This window comes from Lagopus leucura, unplaced genomic scaffold (assembly GCF_019238085.1).
Source record: "Lagopus leucura isolate 7727_CA_CO unplaced genomic scaffold, USGS_WTPT01 Super-Scaffold_100008, whole genome shotgun sequence".
Classification (NCBI taxonomy): domain Eukaryota; kingdom Metazoa; phylum Chordata; class Aves; order Galliformes; family Phasianidae; genus Lagopus; species Lagopus leucura.
In genome coordinates this window covers 34,940,364-34,957,555 of record NW_024962265.1, presented here as the reverse complement: position 1 = coordinate 34,957,555, position 17,192 = coordinate 34,940,364, and the positions used below count along the sequence as shown (strand labels likewise).

At 39.8% G+C, this 17,192-nt stretch overlaps 1 protein-coding gene across 2 annotated transcripts; it reads right to left on the bottom strand.

Moving 5' to 3' along the window:
- Positions 1-2,584: 2,584 nt before the first annotated feature.
- Positions 2,585-17,095, bottom strand: TMEM19 (transmembrane protein 19). Of its 2 annotated transcripts, none has more exons than XM_042872869.1 (7): positions 17,018-17,095; positions 16,555-16,705; positions 11,212-11,325; positions 9,778-9,915; positions 9,251-9,505; positions 8,005-8,214; positions 2,585-5,280 (listed from the first exon to the last, which is right to left on the bottom strand). In XM_042872869.1, exons 1-7 carry the CDS (start codon positions 17,078-17,080, stop codon positions 5,117-5,119), a joined length of 1,095 nt encoding a protein of 364 aa, XP_042728803.1. In that variant the 5' UTR covers positions 17,081-17,095; the 3' UTR covers positions 2,585-5,116. The 2 variants fall into 2 exon arrangements, with proteins under 2 accessions (XP_042728803.1, XP_042728802.1); XM_042872868.1 differs by lacking the exon at positions 17,018-17,095 and adding an exon at positions 16,809-16,835.
- Positions 17,096-17,192: the final 97 nt, after the last annotated feature.

The following is a 17,192-nucleotide window of genomic DNA, read 5'->3' as shown; positions in this document are numbered from 1 at the left end:
TAGTTTTTTTTTTTCTTCCTGGCATAGCTAACTTAGCTCAGAGCTGCAGACACTGTGAATGCAACGCTCCATGCTGACACTCCACTTTCTTTTCCTTAGAGCACCATCCAAATGACTTCTAGAATTCTAATAGCGAATTACACCCATGCTTCTTATCCCAGTGCACTATGGATTACCTGTTTTCACTTCTCCATTTTAAAACACACTGGGAGGAGACGTGATAGAAAAAGATCATGCATATATTTTTTGTACTGGGAGTAGCATAACTGGAGGTGTTTGGCTGCTAAAGACAGCCAACAGCAAGCTGAAATGACTACTGCTTTAGGATAAGCACTGGATTGCTGCAGCTTTCATCAGTGATTCCAGGATTTAGGATATCAACAAATGGAATAATGAAGTATCAGGCTCATGAACAGTGCTCACGTGGAAACCAGGAAGCCAGAGTCACTGCTTTCCAAGTACTGGGATGAACTTTTCAGCAATCATTGTAGCAGGAGTTCATCAGCTGTTACATGGGAACTATAACGCTTTCATAAGTACACAGCTGTGCTAGGTTGTGGGGGTTGAAGTTAATTAGTGTATTTACCCAGATAAACACATTGGAAACCCAAAGGCTTGTATAAAGCCTATAACTGGATTAAGTGAGAGAGATCATTAAGAATAACATTCTCCAGTTCACAGCACAAGGTTAGACTGCAGAGCTCACCTCCGTAACAAGAAGTGCCTGCAGAGGCCTTCATTTTTGCGTGACATCCATGCACGTTACTCCCTCATGCTGACAGAAGTTTTTAACGAGGTCCTTCTACTTTCATAGTTTTGCAGCTAGGACTGCAGTTGGAAAGCCTTGATAGAAGCAGTTATTGAGCTACGAGAGGATAACAACCAACAAGCACAAAAAGACTTGAATTTTTACTCTTTTGCTCTCTACTGGCATTCTCTCTAAAGGCAGAGTACATTCATACTGCTGTATAGATTTGCTGTATGGTTTTGAACCTCCAAATTCAATTCTGAAGGTGATCACATAGAGTTTAGTTCTGCCTTATTCTTGCTTGCAACAACAACAACAACAACAACAACAACAAAAAAAAAAAAAAAAAAAAAAAAAAGGGGAAAAATAGGGGCAAATAAGTTACAGAGCTGTCTGTGAAGCACTAAGTCCAACCAAGTTGTCCCCCAGGAAAAGCAGTTGTTTCCAGGCTGGTGGTGATCCACTTTATGAAACTCCTGCCCTCAATACAGGTCAAGCTGGTTCTTCCATGTTTCGGCTACACACAGTCTTTTCTTCTACAGCCATTCTGTCAGGAACCAACACATACCCCCACTCTAGGGCAACAATACCCAAAGCAGTATAAAGCTAACAACCCTCTAGATGGTCTACTGAAGGAATGTAGATTCATTCTAATGATATTCCTCAAGTTATAATGTTTACCACACTACTGTTCACACTACCAGTCAGTCACACAGGATGTTTCTGGGTCAGAACCTGCACGCAGAGGAAAGCTGAGGACCACAGTTACTGCTCTTATGGTACATCAAGGAAATCTGGCATTTAGTTCTTCACCAAGTAGCAAGATATTCATATTGATCAGCTGCCTCCTTGGGGATGGAAGCCAAAGAAATGTTACTGAAGAAATTCTGTCCTGCTGGAATTTGTTTCATTTTGGCTCAGAGTTTGATAGAGCAGAGGATGTAAGTACAAGGCATCATTTGCCTGACAGTTTTGTTTCTACATTTCCAGATTTCATCTTCATTTGGGACTTGCAATATTTACTGGCAGCTCCAGACTTGGGTGTGCTGTAGTGCTCCACATAGTCTGAGTGAATTCACATCCCTGCTCTTATTCACACGCAGGCCCCTAATTCTGAGAGCTCCACAGACCCTCCATCCCACATCTCCCCTAAACAAAGCAAGTATTTAAATTGAAAGAGATTACCCAGTTGCAGTAACGTTGGAAGATGCAGACACTCAGGTTGGTCGTGGTGTGAAGCAACAAACACCTGGCAGCACTGGAAGAACTGCCAGAAGCAGAGTGCAATATGTCTACAAAGCTCTAAGTCAACACTCCAACTTCCTGAAAATAACTCCTGCTTGAAAAAATAATTATCTAGTGCAATTACAGGATCTGGATAATCAAAATCAGAGAAGGGACTGGGGGAAAACACAGGAAAACATATCCCACTTACAAATGTGAAAAACGAAATCCTAACAGATTTAAATGTGAATATCAATCTATTGCTGCATTTATCCAATCCGTAAACCAACGTCTGTAAAACGTCAACAGTCTTTCAAGATTTTTCAGCCCCTTGTTGTCAAAAAAGTGAGTTATCTGAATGTTAGCTAGTCTTTAAATCTCAGGAGAGGTGATATATCCCCTTCACTTTTTATACCACTTTATTTCATTGTCCCAGCAAACTGTGCTTTACAGCTGTAATGACAGACCAGTCAACAGCAACATGGACAGACCCAAGACAATCTAAGAGCAATACAAAGTAATTCTGAATACTCTGATACCAATACCCTTCAACACTCAAGATCAGGACACCAAGCCTAAGCAAGACCTGGCTAAAGACTTCTCATACACAGAGTGATTGCAATATGTTATTTATTAAAAATAAATTATGCCATTCTCATACTTTTACTTGAACTTCTAACACATCTGAAAACAAGCCCAAAATGAGGAACAATGTTTCACAATCAAAACTTGTCAATTAAAAAAAATAAAAATTCAGTTCATCCTCTTGTTGCTGTGGAAAATCCCTGTCACTTCAATAAAATTTAGTGACAGAGTTATCTCACACAGCAAAGGTGCCAAAAGTTCTGAAGCAAAACATATTCAGGTGTTTTTGATTTCTCTGTTTTCAATGTAGCTTCTCTCCTCATTTTCCCTTTTACTTCTACAGTTTCTATTTCCCAAAGCATCACGTGGAAAGGCAGCACATCCCTGTCTGCTCCATTCTCATCTCAGTAATGGCTCTTAGTGACACACCACTTAACAGGCTGTTCACAGGTACAGCCACACACTGTTTCTTCCTCCCTGTACCTTCTATTAAAAAGAAGTAACTAAATTAGCATAAGCTGCACCTCAGTTGATACAGCATACCTAGAGTTAACGCTGTCTTTTCTGGAGTTCAAGAGTACTCTGATCTTTGTAAATATTGAAGATTTAGGAGTGGGAATTTCATAAACAACTCAGTGTCACCATCATGAAGATAAGACAAAGGTAAAATTCCTAACAGTGGCCTTTGAAAGTCCTTCCTGCAGGACTCTGATGGGATCACACTAATTCACGTGATAACAGATCAAAGCATTTCATGCTGGACTTAAAACTACAGATGTCTTCTCACTGTGACATGCTATTTTTAAAATGAGACTAGTGTTGAACAGCAGTGAAAAGCAGGCTAAGTCTACCTCAGTATTTGAAAGCAGACTTTATTTCAGGAACTGAAATAATATTAAAAAAAATAAGGCATTCAATTGAAAGAAAAATTACTTTACAAAAATGTGCATTTCTTAATTCTAAACATTACAGAAGTATTAATAAAATCCTAAAAGCCGACTAACACAGTCTTTATGTAGAAGCAGCATAAATCCACTAAAAAAAAAAACAAAACAGAAATAACTCATGTATACCTTGCTACAGATCAACTGCATACATTCCTTTCATGATTGTGTGCTTTTCTGCAGAAAGGCTGACACACAGCAACCACACAACTTGTTCTTTTCAGAAAGCTTTTATACCTTCAAAAAGCTGGATAATACAGTTCACTAGTTCCAGTGCTGAATTCCAGACTTGTAGAGTAAATTTCAAATCAATAAATCCAATGTGGAAGGTATTAAAATCTTTGAACGTTCTCAGAAAAACTGACAGAGTACCATCCAAATGAATTTGGACAGGAGACACACACAACATTTGTAAAAGAAAAGATAAACTAAAGATCAGCTATTTAATACAAATCTTCACCTACCTCTAACAACAAAAATAAGAAGCTTTCAAGTTAACAGAGAGGGCTCTACCTTCTGAACATCTCCAGTTACTATGAAGGTATGCATGAAGTTTAAATACAACCTATGCTGCCTCAGTAACTTCCACATCTTCTGTAATTAATGATGAGAGGTGGAACCAGCAGACATAGCAGACAAAGCACTAAAACTCCAAAATGATTTGTCAATGAAACTTTCTCTACTCACTTTGAGGATAACCTCTGTACCTTCTTTGGTTGAGACTCTCATCTGTGAGTAGCCACCTCAAACAGAAGAAAAACTTACACTGCTCTGCAGGAACCAAAGAATACAGTTTGCTCAGAACTCTAAATAGCAATTCTGTGCTTACAGAGACAATCTGTATATTTATAAAACAATGAATGTGAATTCCAGATAATTCCAGATAATTTAATAACTATTGCATTACAATTGTGATAATAATCTTCATATATTTAATTAGTTAGGAAATAGCAATTTCAAATAAACATGGGCAAATTTATTATTCTTACTGCAAACACTTTTTTTTTTTTTTAATTCTAACCATAATCTTTTGCTCCAAACGTCACATAATGATATCATTTTTAACAACTGCATTTTCAGGGAAGGAAAAGTTTTATCAGGATATAGAATAGGCAACAAGGCTTACCTTTTTTTTTTTTTTTCCTCCCCAAAACATTTCCATAAAACTTTACATACTCCAGATTATAGGGAATACTAAACCAGAATTCATCCTTTCTACCTGTATTATCGCTGCCCACACAAAGTTGCAGAGGATTTGGGCCTGGCTTGGACAATAGCTTCAGTGCTCCAACGCCCTAGTAAACGTAGATCACATTTCCATTTCCAGCCTTTTGCTCCTCCTTTGAGACCACTGAAGCCAATCCTTAGGTTTCAGGAGGACAAACAAAGTGCTTTACCTCACTTGGCAATGATCTGCACCCAAAGAAGAGCAACAGCAAAATTAACAAAACTTCTTGTCCTGATGGATGACTACTGCCATACGAAGCTTACATAAGTTGAGATGGAAATCCATTGGCTCTCTCAAATGTTCAGATCCCTTTCTTTAAGAGTGCTCAAAGAGCACTTTAAGAAAGACTGAATAAAACTGATTACATGCCAAAAGCCTTAAGCCATTTCAACGTCTTGGCCAGAAACACAATGCCACAGCTGGAAAAACCAGAGCAACGAGTAGAGAGGAAAAAAGATTTACTGCATTGTTGTCTAATATAGGTTTTCCAGATATGTGCTGGCAGTCTCTTGTTTGGTAGCTGACAACCATGCTGATATTCTTGTCAAAACCTGGGAAGAGATAAAGACTTCATTTTAAAAAGGCAAAGCAGATGAGAGGAAACAGTAACCAAGTGTATGCAATTTTCTACATTCCCTTTACCATTACAGTGTCTGACTTTGTAAGAAAAGACAGTAAAACACTAACCAAAATTATGGTTAACTACATCTGGTAGATTCAAAGTATTGCATTTAGGTTCCATTCTTTAAGTTCAAAGTTTTGAGCAGCTATGCTTCTACTGAGTTTACTTACCTCTTTTTGTAGCTATGTGACAAACAAAGGTAGGAAACATGAGCTTAAACCAGAAGAGGAAGAAGCTACTGGGAGAGCCACGAAGGCAAAGGATGCTGTTCTGCACAGAACAGAAACAACTGACTTTTAGAAAGATTTATTTGTTTTTTAACCTATGGAAGTAACACTTAACTGAGCTGACAGAAAACAAGCTCTGGATAGAGCCTGAATTTAACATTTCTATTTAGTTTTATACCACCATACATTTAATCCTTATAACTTAAGTAATTTCCTGCTGTGCCACAGTGTTCTAGCACTGTATCTCATTTTCTGTCACTCTGTACATTCCAATGCTTTGTCCAATTTTATACATTGGTAAAAGTCTAGCATTCTAGCATGCTAGATTTTAATGGCCACTCACAGGTCAGTGCAGTATTGATCAGGTGTGTGCATAAATACAGATCTCAGACTGACGTGAATGAATGCTCCGAAACACATGAGCATATTCTGAACTAAAATTATTTTTCTCAGTATGTTGGAGTATCTGTTAATGCCCACAATACAGAAACATCATTTGGAACTCCTACTTCACTGAAACATTTTCAGCACCTCAGACAAATTGTAACAACAACAACACAATCAAACAGAAAACACAAAACACATCCCTCCCCATATGCACACCCCATAAACCAACTTGGCAACACTTGCTATGTTTTAGAATGTCTCAAGCTTCCTTGACAGAAAAAAAAATGGTCTTTAATAAACATATACCACAGATGTACATACATTGTAGATTGTAGATTCAAAGCATAAAAATGTTCATTCAGCAAGTTTTTTTTTTGTAGTTTGGTTATTTACATAATTGGCATAATCTCAGTTAGGAGATACAGGAAAATCTGGATGCAATTCTGCAAAGCTGTTAAGAAAAGTCTTGATGTGTGCAGTAGGAAAGGAGGACTTCTTCAAAACAGACTATTATATAAACCAAAACTACCTGCAGGTAAAACCTCAAGAGAGGGTATAGGTGGCACTGGCATCATGTATTCCAAAAAAACCCACAGTATCACAGCTGTTACGACTGCCATATTCATTTTTTCAAGATGCTGAAGAGAGATTGGAGCACTTCTCATGAGAACACATGGAACACAGTTTGGGAAAGCAGGTTAAGCAAAGAGGGAGATGTAACCCAATAGCGTGCACACCATGAGCAGCACTTACTCATCTGTGTCACAGCATGTATACCATTCACATGCATACATACTAAACACAGGCCAGAAGTGCTTATAAATTTGGAAATGAATCTGTGGAACTTGCACACTGTCCCTTCTGTAGCTCACTAAAGAAGTTGCTGAGCATGTAAAAATACCTAAAGTGAGTAAGAAACAAATGACAAATGCAGACATGCATTAGCTAAGTTTACCACATTATCTTAATCCATCTGCCTCACTAGAAGAACGAAACATGGTTTGTGTGCTTCAGTGCTTCATCTTTTATAATGAAGCATTATATGTAAGAATTCCTCACATGGTTAAACACTCCATCTTGGTTTGGACTTCCCTGGATCTACAAAGAATAGAGCACACAAACTGCTGGAAAGCCAAATCCACAGCATCAACAAGAGTGCACTGCTCACTGTGACAGTAGCTTCAATGGGCTTTTACTTCTCATGCAGTTCATCTGCAAATTCAAACTGTGACCTCTAACAAGTGTACTGACAATCAAATCAGAAAACTAAAATTCTTTCTGTAAATCAGGTTTTGGACAGAATAGCATCAGATATGGATTTTAAGCACAAGGCTTAGTCTGAAGGTCGCCTGTATTATTCATTCACAATGACCCTAAGGAGCAGCGAGTAACTAAATAGTGGAATTATTTAGGATCAACCAGCTGACAACCTTCTTCAATGGATACCAATTTGTTTGTTTTAAATAAAAGCAGGGCTAGCTCATGAAACACTTAACTTCCAGGAAACAGTACCCTACTACCCTACTAGACAGTCAAAAAACAGAATCTAGAATAAGGGGCACATCATCTCAGAGCTCTTCTTGTTTAGTTCTCAAAGCTGGCACTATCACTAGGTCACCAGAGTAAGAAATGGAGATTCTGCAGTTCCCAATTAGTTGGAGTGAATGGACAAAATTAAGGTGATGTTTTCTCTTCTAAAAGGTTACCATGATTAGATACAAAAAAAAACAGGAGGAAGAAATTATTCTTGCCAAGGAAGTGTGTTGGAAATCTCTGGTCTCTTTCAGTCACCAAGACAATAATGTGAGACAAACAAACCAAAACGTGCAAAAGGAAGAGGATGAAGTACACAAGTGAGGACCAACTGCCATAGCTCTTGTTGTCATTATCATGCCCATTGCTCTGACTCTTTGTTCTTTGTGATGTGCACTCTGTATATCTCTGTACATCTCAGCTCTTCCTGATATCAAGTCCATTTAAGTCCATCTTTAGGTCATAACAGGAAAAGAAAAAAAAAAAAAAAAAAAGACAATTCTTACCGCTGTACTGCATTGTAGCACCCAAATATGAATCAAGAATTGATCCCAGTAAGCCAGCTGCTGCTCCAAACACAATAATTGGCCACTGCGGAGCTGACACATCCAGATCACTCACGAAAACGAGCTGTGTTATGTAGTAGGCTATACCTACTGCCATGCCACCAAGAAAACTTGAGAGCAAGCCCACCAGTGTAACTCCTCCATTAGTACCTAAATCAAAGAAAAGTCAAGCTGATTTACAATTCTTTTTCTTTTTTTTTTTTCTTACAGACTTAAATTTACTATGCCTACAGTCATATCTATCAAAAAGACTCTGCCATCACAGCTTTTATTTATAATTGTCATGCAGCTGCTCAGATGCTTAACTGGTGTATATACTGGTGGATTAACATTACTTTCCCCGTCTCTAAGGCTTGTTATCTACAAATATTTCCTAGCAATGAATGAAGCAAAACCAGATAGTAAAGTGCTCAATACAACCTGGTATCTGACTGCTGTAAAACTGGAGGAAAAAAGAATTGCTCAAAGAATATAGAGCTTGAGTTCTGCAGGCTATTAAAACAACGCCTCTTTCAAAAGTACATGAAGAAGTATTTCCCCAGTATGTTTAAAAGAGCAAAATCCATAGAAAAGACATTTGATAGCCTCCTGAAAAGAAATAAAACCCGAAGAACACTTACAATGGGTAAAAAAATGCCCATAAAATGCTTAAAAAACGTATCAGCATGCCTGCAAGACTCAAAAAACAGTGATTTAAGGCAGCAATTTTATCCACTGTGTAAAAATGGTTTCACAGACAGAAGGCTCACTTTGCACAGTCTTTGTAAAACATTAAAGGAAATGAGCAATTTGATTAAGAGGTGAGCTTTCCACAGCATCTGTAATGAAAATATTTCTTCTATTGATTAAAATTTTAATGACTGAAAAACAGAGTTAATAATTTATAGTCTTTGTGTTATTGTCTGTATAAACACTTCTAAGACTCAAGTATCCGAGTCAAGAAGTGACAGCAATCTCTATGAATGATGTTGGCTCACCAGATTCTGTTTCGATGCATCTCACAGTTGGTATAAAGCAGAAAAACAACTGAGTAAATTACATTTCAGAGAACACATTCCCCCTAGCATTTTCAAATCTGTTTCCAACGTTTGGACTTTTTTTGAGGCTCTTTTGGAACTTTTCATGTTGGGTGCATAATTCAAAACAAAACATAAGATATAAAAACATAGAACAGACAGTATCTCACCTACTGGAACTTGTTTCCAGGTCGTTATCAACCTTGGCTTGCTTTTACTCATAACACTACCAATCTCTGATGCCCACGTATCGCCAGCAGAGCACGCCAAAGCTCCCAGAAGGGATAAGCACATCCACGATGCCGTGTAATACTTCGAAAAGTCTATTGGAATTTCACCAGGTCCACTTTCTATCATATACAAGATAGCCAGCTCAGTAGGAATGCCGCCATTGCAGAATACCTGCAACCAATTCCTCTGCCCACCTAAAGTGACAGAATGAAATTTTAGTATTTTCAGATAAAACACCTTGACATACAACAGCTGGAGACAAAAGCAAAATGCACACATGTAAAGTTGAATTTAAAAAATGCACATTTTCAAAAAGTAAACTGCTTGCATTCATGGGGATAAGGAGATGGGAATGACAAGTGTTCCCTATTCTGGGTGTTATATCACATCTGATGCTTTGAAAGAAAGGGTACACAGTATTTACTCTTCACAAGGGATCTGAAGAAATCAAAGTGTTAGGGCTTACCTTCTTTGTATTCTGAATCGATACGTTTCTTTACATCTTTTTTCCATTTAGTAAGTTTTGAAGAAGTAACAAAAAATACAAGCAAAGAAGTGAAGAAACTATAATTTGCAACTGTAAGGATAAATCCAACCACCAATCCTATAAAGAAAAAAAGGTATGTAAAATTCCTTCACGTAACAACTTAACTGCAAAGCAATTAAGTACTTTTATACTCTTGAATACAATCTTCAGGATAAATGAACATCATGATAAACCTAAGATAAACATGCAATAAGAAAGTTAATGAAGCATCTAACATCTGTAATGCAAACTCTAGAGACATCTTGACTGAACAATATCAGTTACCCTTATTATTTTCTCGTAAATTTAACTACTAAAATTGTTGATTTTATTGCTACTGCTAGAGCATATGATCTTCTCCTGCCACAAATCAGTAAAGTAGTGCAGAAGATGGAGCAATAAAGAAAAGATAAAGGTTACCTGCCTAAAGAATTTGACTCTTCATATGAGAAGTGTATAGCTTCTCTATCTGGAAACGTATCTTCAGTTTAAGGATCAAACCCCCTCCCCACACAAGGCCACTCCTGCCATTCATTTTCTTTTGTTTCTGAATTGTTTGATCTTTTTCTTTCCATTATTTTCTTTAGTATTTGAGATGCTGGATGTGCTGCTTTTTTTTTTTTTCTACCTCCTTCTCTACAGAGGAGATCTACTTCTCAGTGCCTACAGCTCCTCACAATTGGAAGAAGTCATAATTTTAAACCAAGAAAATCCTCCCCCTGAACTCACAAACAGAACAGTATTTGCAGATGGGTGGCATAGGAGGAATAGATTGTAGGTTGTTTCTTTCCACTGACCATCAGCTCAGACAATGCCACATGACAAGGAAGGGTCAGCCACCTCAACGAGAGGTCTTAGATTAGATTTCAATGAACACCAGGAGCTTTCTTTCCTTACAGCCAAGAAAAATATTGTTGAAACAGTCATTGGCTTAAAGTGAATAATAGACTTAATTTTCTTATTTGTGGGAGGCAAAAATTATGATATTAGAGAAAGGAAAACCATGTTATCTTCACTGGTTTCCTACCAGGCCGGCAGGTTGCTGGCACTTTCATTATCCCTGCCTCTTCAACTTCTTTATCTCTAGACATGTGAAACAAACGAGACCATGCAGATTTAACTGCAAATTGTACCTGAGTTCAAAACAATTTTGTGAATTATGTAAATCTAACAACGTTAATGGAATGAACTGCAAACAGCTGCAAAAGTTAACTTGACTGAAGCATTATAAAAATCAGTATGAATTCAAAGTATGCATACTTGCATCTATACTGAACCAGGTAGAATGGCTTTAAAAAGAACATTACATAGTATAAAAAGGACCTTAATTCAGTTTATTGAGTGTTTAGCTTAATAACCTCAGAAGAAACGTACCTGCCAATGCACCACTGTGATCAAGACTCCTCTTCTTAAAACCTTGTGTAACAATCACTACTGGAACTGTGACTGAAAAAAGCCAGCGCCACGGAGAAATTGGTCGGATATTACCTGGTGAATAAAACGAAATGGTTACATATCATCCTTGTAAGTTTTTTAGTGCCTTGGTATCTGACAAATATTTCTCTCCAAGAATATATTCAAAGTCTGACCTTAACAGAGATTAAACTTCCTTACCACTCAAAACCAAGTACTTTTATGAATGGAAGATCAAAATGCCTGCAATTATTACTTTTTTATTATTATTAAGAAAAGAGAAAATACATAAAAGTAACTGAAATTCATGATCAAGAAATGGCAAATTTGTTAGAAATAAACACAATGAGATTTCTCTTTCTAAAAAAAGAATTTATAAACCCCCAACATTAATATGCAAAATGTTAAGAACAACTGAAACCTAATTGAATAAAACAGACATGTTCAGATTTTAGACAAAGTACACACCCACAGTAAGGTACGTAGAATTCAGTTTCAAATATGAATAAAACACAAAGTAAAACCACAGTTAATAAAGCATTACCATTCCTTTCATGTGAAAAGAATGCAAAACAACTTTAAGAAAACAAATCAGAGCAAGAGTTTCTCTCACAGATCCTGTGATGACTGACTTGCTCAGAACTTGAATAAACCTGAATTGTTCATGACAATGACGGTGCTTTTTGATCAAGGTTCAGAATATATAAACCAGCACACTGCACCAAGCCAAGCATCTGCCTGACTCAGAACCCCACCTGGCAGCAGCCAGCTGCATGTGCTCAACAGAAGAGTATAAGAAAGGTATATAGATTCATATTCCCCCTTTTATTGGAGCTTTTACATTATAATTTCTAAAATCATCCCCCATCATATTTGCTCAATTCCATTTTTAAGCCAGTTGTTGTGTAGCTCAACTACCCAGATACTGCTGCCTCAAGTTCCATTGGACACCTGCTGTAGTTTTTGACCTAATGAACGTGAAAAGATTCTGTGATTTCCTATTCACATTTCTCTTGCCATTCATGACCTACATAGATGTCTCATTTCTATGATGAAATATCTTTACCTGGTAAGTCTTCCTAAATGGATGCTATTACCTATGCTCTTCATACTCATTCTTTTTTGTTCTGCTATAGACACTGTGAGATGGGATGAACGCAAGTATAAGCAGTTCTTACACTGGTGAGACACCATGAATTTACAGTTACAATAGTGAGATTTTCTTTTTTGCTAGCAAATCATCAATTTTTTTTTTTTAAACAATGTGTTTCACATCAAAATAAAAACAACAAAACAACAAACAGATGAGGATATATTAGGTAACCTGCACAATGCAGTTCCCCTCTCCTGCATTAGCTGCTTGTACTGAACCAGGCCACTGACCTCTTCAGTCATGCAGTACATCAATTACAGATTACTACGGTGTAAAATACAAATATTTGTTTCATTGCTTCCACTGCTATCTGATCTTCTTTAACCATCTTCAGGCTGCTGTTGGGTTCCTCACCACAGCAGTCTACCTCCTCAACAGGGAGAATTTATGTCCCTCAGCATCTGTAAAAACATCCATTATCCATTATAACACAATAGGTGTTCTTATGACTATATAAACCAAAAGGGCTAACAGTCCTAGGAACTTTCAAAGTAAACTAGGAACACCTAAAACTGTAAAGAAACCAAAAATTAAGCTTATTTCAGCAAGCCTTGGTCTCCTCTATTAAACCACCATTTTTATGAAAGATGTTATAGATTTGTATTTAAGAAAAGGTAGCCAGAAGATTTAAGTCTGGTGTTAATCTTGTTTCCCTTTAAATGTTTATCCTTGAGCAAGTTTGAAGTTACCTAGTTCAGTTCTCCCAGTTCTGTCTCTGTTCCCCTAATCTACAGAAAACTTGGCTCAGCTGAGAACCACAGGTGACTTGGAATTCTTCACTTAGAGGAGTCCCTCTTTACTGCCCATGCACACACACACACAGCCTCTTCCCAACCTGGCAGCAGTATGAAAACTGACTGTGCAGCTCGGTCCATAGCCCTGCAGACACTTGTTGGAAAACAAGCTGCATCCAACAGTTTCATGTCTTGTAATGGATATTAACAAAAGTTCCTCCCCCTCATCATCCCCCAAAGAGTCTTTCATTACAATGTGAATTTCTTTGTAGAACAGAAAAACAATATCCCACTGAGCCACCATATTGCACACCATTCCATAAAGTACCAGTGTCCATAGCAGCTTATCTTCTAAGTAGATGATTTATCTTCAGCGTCCTAAACATATTTGTTTCCTTCTCAAATTCCAGAACACTCACTAAAATAAAAGCTATTAATAAGTTAAAAAGGAGTTTTTACTGTCCAGTTAGAGGGTTGTTTTAATCATGGAACTGACTCAATGTATCTCCTGCCTTAGCAGCAGTTAATATATGTACATATATGTTGAATCACCTCATTTTTAATTATAAGATATACATTTCACTGCAAAAGATGTTTCAAGTACATATTTTAGAATACAAAAATTTGAAAGTATAGGAAGAAATGGTTGCTAAGACTGTTAAGAAGTCTTCTATCTTTGCACCCAGAGACAAGAAAGCTACTGACTATATCCTGAACTTCCTCTGAAAGAACATTACTGCCAGAAAACATGACAAGAAATTCTACCAGGTAAAAGTGGTGCAACTGCTGTCTAGAACATCATATCTCTGATTCCTTTTAAACTTCATGTAAGGCTCTCAAAATATATATCTTAAACTGATTATCTCTGCAAGATTTCATGAGTTTTGTTTAAAAAAAGCCCATTAAAAAACAGTAAAGCTAATCATTAACATGGCTTTTGATCTAAAACAACACCAAAACGTGAGAAACTATATATTACATCTGCTATACAAATATATGACATCACAAATCTAGCATTACATGCGACCTAGCTAATGGAATAGAAATTTCACACAGGCACAGCTGCTTGCCACACTGGAAAGCTGAACACAATGGTTTGTAACACGAGTGCTTGCGTCAGCAGCACCAACAGCTCTGCAGCTATTCAGGCTCCTCAGAGGAAAGCAGGGCAAACATCTCCAGTGAAACACTTGTCAATGCAGCACAAGGGTTTTCATGATAAAACAACCTCTTTTTCATGCACTGAAAAAGCTCAATGCCCCACATGGTGTGGAGGTGAGCCCTGGGTCAACTGCTGGGTCAAAAACTCAAAGAAAAGCACCACATCACAATTCTCTTTCCTATTTGATTAAGTCCACTCCTACTATATGCTTAATTCCCCTTCACATCTTGGTCTTTCCATGGTTTTGGTCAAATGGAAAACAGATGTCCCATGGTCCTGTTCCATAATCCTCTGCAAAAAAGAGGATTTGTCTCCAGTTTCCTGACTTCCACTAGCCCCTGATTCATGTGACATCACAGTTCTCCACCCTACACCTTCCTGTTACATAGCAAGAGCAGGAATAACTTAATTAGTGGAAAAGCTGAGAGAGCTATACCTATTGAGCAGACGTGCAAAAATGACACTGTTATGAGTCTGCTTAAACTTGACTGTTGTGGCTTAATCCAGCAGTTGGCTAAAAACCACAGCTATCTGCTCACCCCTCTCCTTCCCAGGGGAATGGAGGAGAGAATCAGGGAAAAAAAAAACAGTAGAACTTGTGGGTTGAGATAAAACTAGGACAGAGGAAAGGAAGAAAATAATATTTATGACTACCTGTGTGTATAAATAAATAAACAAGTGTTGTACAAGCAATTGTTCACTAACCACTGACAGATACCCTGCCAACTCTCTGTGCAGTGGAAGGTGAATCCCCACCACTTCAAAACTTCTGCTTGATAACATGCTATGGAATATCTCTTTAGCCAGTTTAAGTTAGCTGTCCTAATTCTGCTCCCTCACAGCATCTTGGGCCTTGCCCTGTACATCACTACTTAGTAGCAACCTTATGCATAGGTGTGTTATAAACAGCTTTTCTCCTAGAACCAAAACGTAACATCATACCAGATACTCTGAAAAAAACAATCACATCCCAGCTGAAACTAAGACACCAACTCTGCTAGTTCTAAAATAATTAACCAAACCTGTTTGTCAAGCCTGTTTCTGTACACCTGCTCTGTGTCAATTATCTCTCCCCACAAGGTGATGTGGAGGTGCCACAGAACATTCCAAGTTGTACGGAACCCACAGGGATCACAGAGTCCATCTCCTGGCTCTACACAGAACCATCTAAACCAAAACCCAACTTCTGAGGGCCAACACTACTTAAGCTCCAATATCTCAGGACCGTGTCCACTGCCCTGGACAACCCGTTCCATGCCACCTCTGGCACAGAGCCTTTCCCTGACCCCACCTGACTCCCTGACACACTCCATGCTGAGCTGTAGACACAACCTGCAGTCATGTGACACCTGATTTCATGTCACCCTGATAAGAGAATCCTGTATGGAACCGCAAGTGCTCCTTTATTCTGTTCAGTTAGAATCATGGAACATTGCGAGACAGAACAGAGTGGTAAGGATCCAACTGCTAGCTCCACAAAGAACCACCCAAAAATCACACTGTATATCTGAGAGCACTGCCATTCTGAAAACTGAAGCACTGGAAAGCACTGAGCAGAGACATTAAATAGCCACTACAAGAGTGTGCATATACTAGTGAAATATTTTATCTCCTTTGAATCCAAGGTAACAGCAAGCACCTGGACATGCTCCTACAAATCCCTACGCACTGAGTGGCACTGCAGTGACACTGGAGCTCCTCCTGTGACAAAGCAGCTGATGCATTAGAGACAGCTGTTCACCTGCCCAGGAAAGCTGTTCAAACTCTTCAAGGTTTGAACAGATGCTGCAGGCAGCACTGCTGCACCTGTATTTTGCAGTTAAAAAAAGGTCTTAACAAAAGTGACAGCCCACAGAGAGCACTTGTGTCCCTGCAACCACACACAACCCACAACTCACCTGGGTTACATGAACAGAACACAGCTGACCTTACTCACCTCAGCAACTCCCCACGCCCATCCCTTTACTGCAGCACCGATTCCCACCTCTCCCCCCAGCACACTTCCCCACATGCCCCATTCAAAGCCTCCAAGAGCATTTCCAAAACTTTTGCAGGCCGGAGCGCCCCTTGCTACCCGTCATCCTTACCCTCACTACAGGACAGCACAGTTCTCTCTGGGCCTCGGGCTCCCAGCTCTACTCGGGGCTGGGAAAGCCCTACAGATGCCTCATCCAGACCCAGACCCCATCCCTGGGGGGGAAAGGCGGGGCGGCTGGCCGCGGGCCCAGCCGACTGGCCGCGGCCTTTGCACTCACCGTAGTATGTACTCGCAGTCATGGACACGATCCAGAACGCCAGAGAGACCGAGATGAGCAGGCTCAGGATGACGATGTTCGCCAACATCTTGAGGTAGTCCCTGAAGAAATCCTCCTGGCTGCTTGTCATGGGGAGCCAGAGGGCGGCCGCCTAAGGGGAGGCACAAGGCACAGGGCACGTCAGTGCCGCGGCCAGCCCTGCTGCCCTGCCGCCCTGCTCTGCCCACCCGCTGTGCCGCTCTCCCGACACCTACGGACATCTCGGGGGGCTCCGCGGGGGGCTCCCGGCGAGTTGCCCGCGACCGCCCCCCGCCCGCTACCCCGCGCGCTGCCAGCGCCGAAACGGCCCCGAACCGCGTCAGCTCGGGGACGGAAGCGACGGCAGCGATGACAGAAGGCAGGAGAAAGGCGTCGGGAAGCGTCCGGCCCCGCCTCCCCCCCGCCGCCCGGCTCCGCCACCGACCTGCGGCTCGGGCCCGCCAGCGGCGCCACCATCCCGCCCCGCCGCCAGCGCCGCACTGCGCATGCGCCGCCCATCCCCGCCTCCGCGTGTGGAGATGGAAGGCGAGGCGTCGCTCCGCGGCCCTGCCCTGCCCGGGTTGTTGTTCGCTGGTCGCTAGTTGTTGCCTGTTCCAATG

What these genes read in the sequence shown, in the direction of transcription:
- TMEM19 (XM_042872869.1), bottom strand. Translation starts at nt 17,080, where the DNA reads ATGCGCAGTGCGGCGCTGGCGGCGGGGCGGGATGGTGGCGCCGCTGGC. An exon ending in CTGGAAACAAGTTCCAGTAG is followed by an intron (nt 8,215 to 9,250) that starts GTGAGATACTGT and finishes TCTTTGATTTAG; the next exon opens with GTACTAATGGAGGAGTTACA. An exon ending in TGCTACAATGCAGTACAGCG is followed by an intron (nt 5,281 to 8,004) that starts GTAAGAATTGTC and finishes ATCTCTTCCCAG; the next exon opens with GTTTTGACAAGAATATCAGC.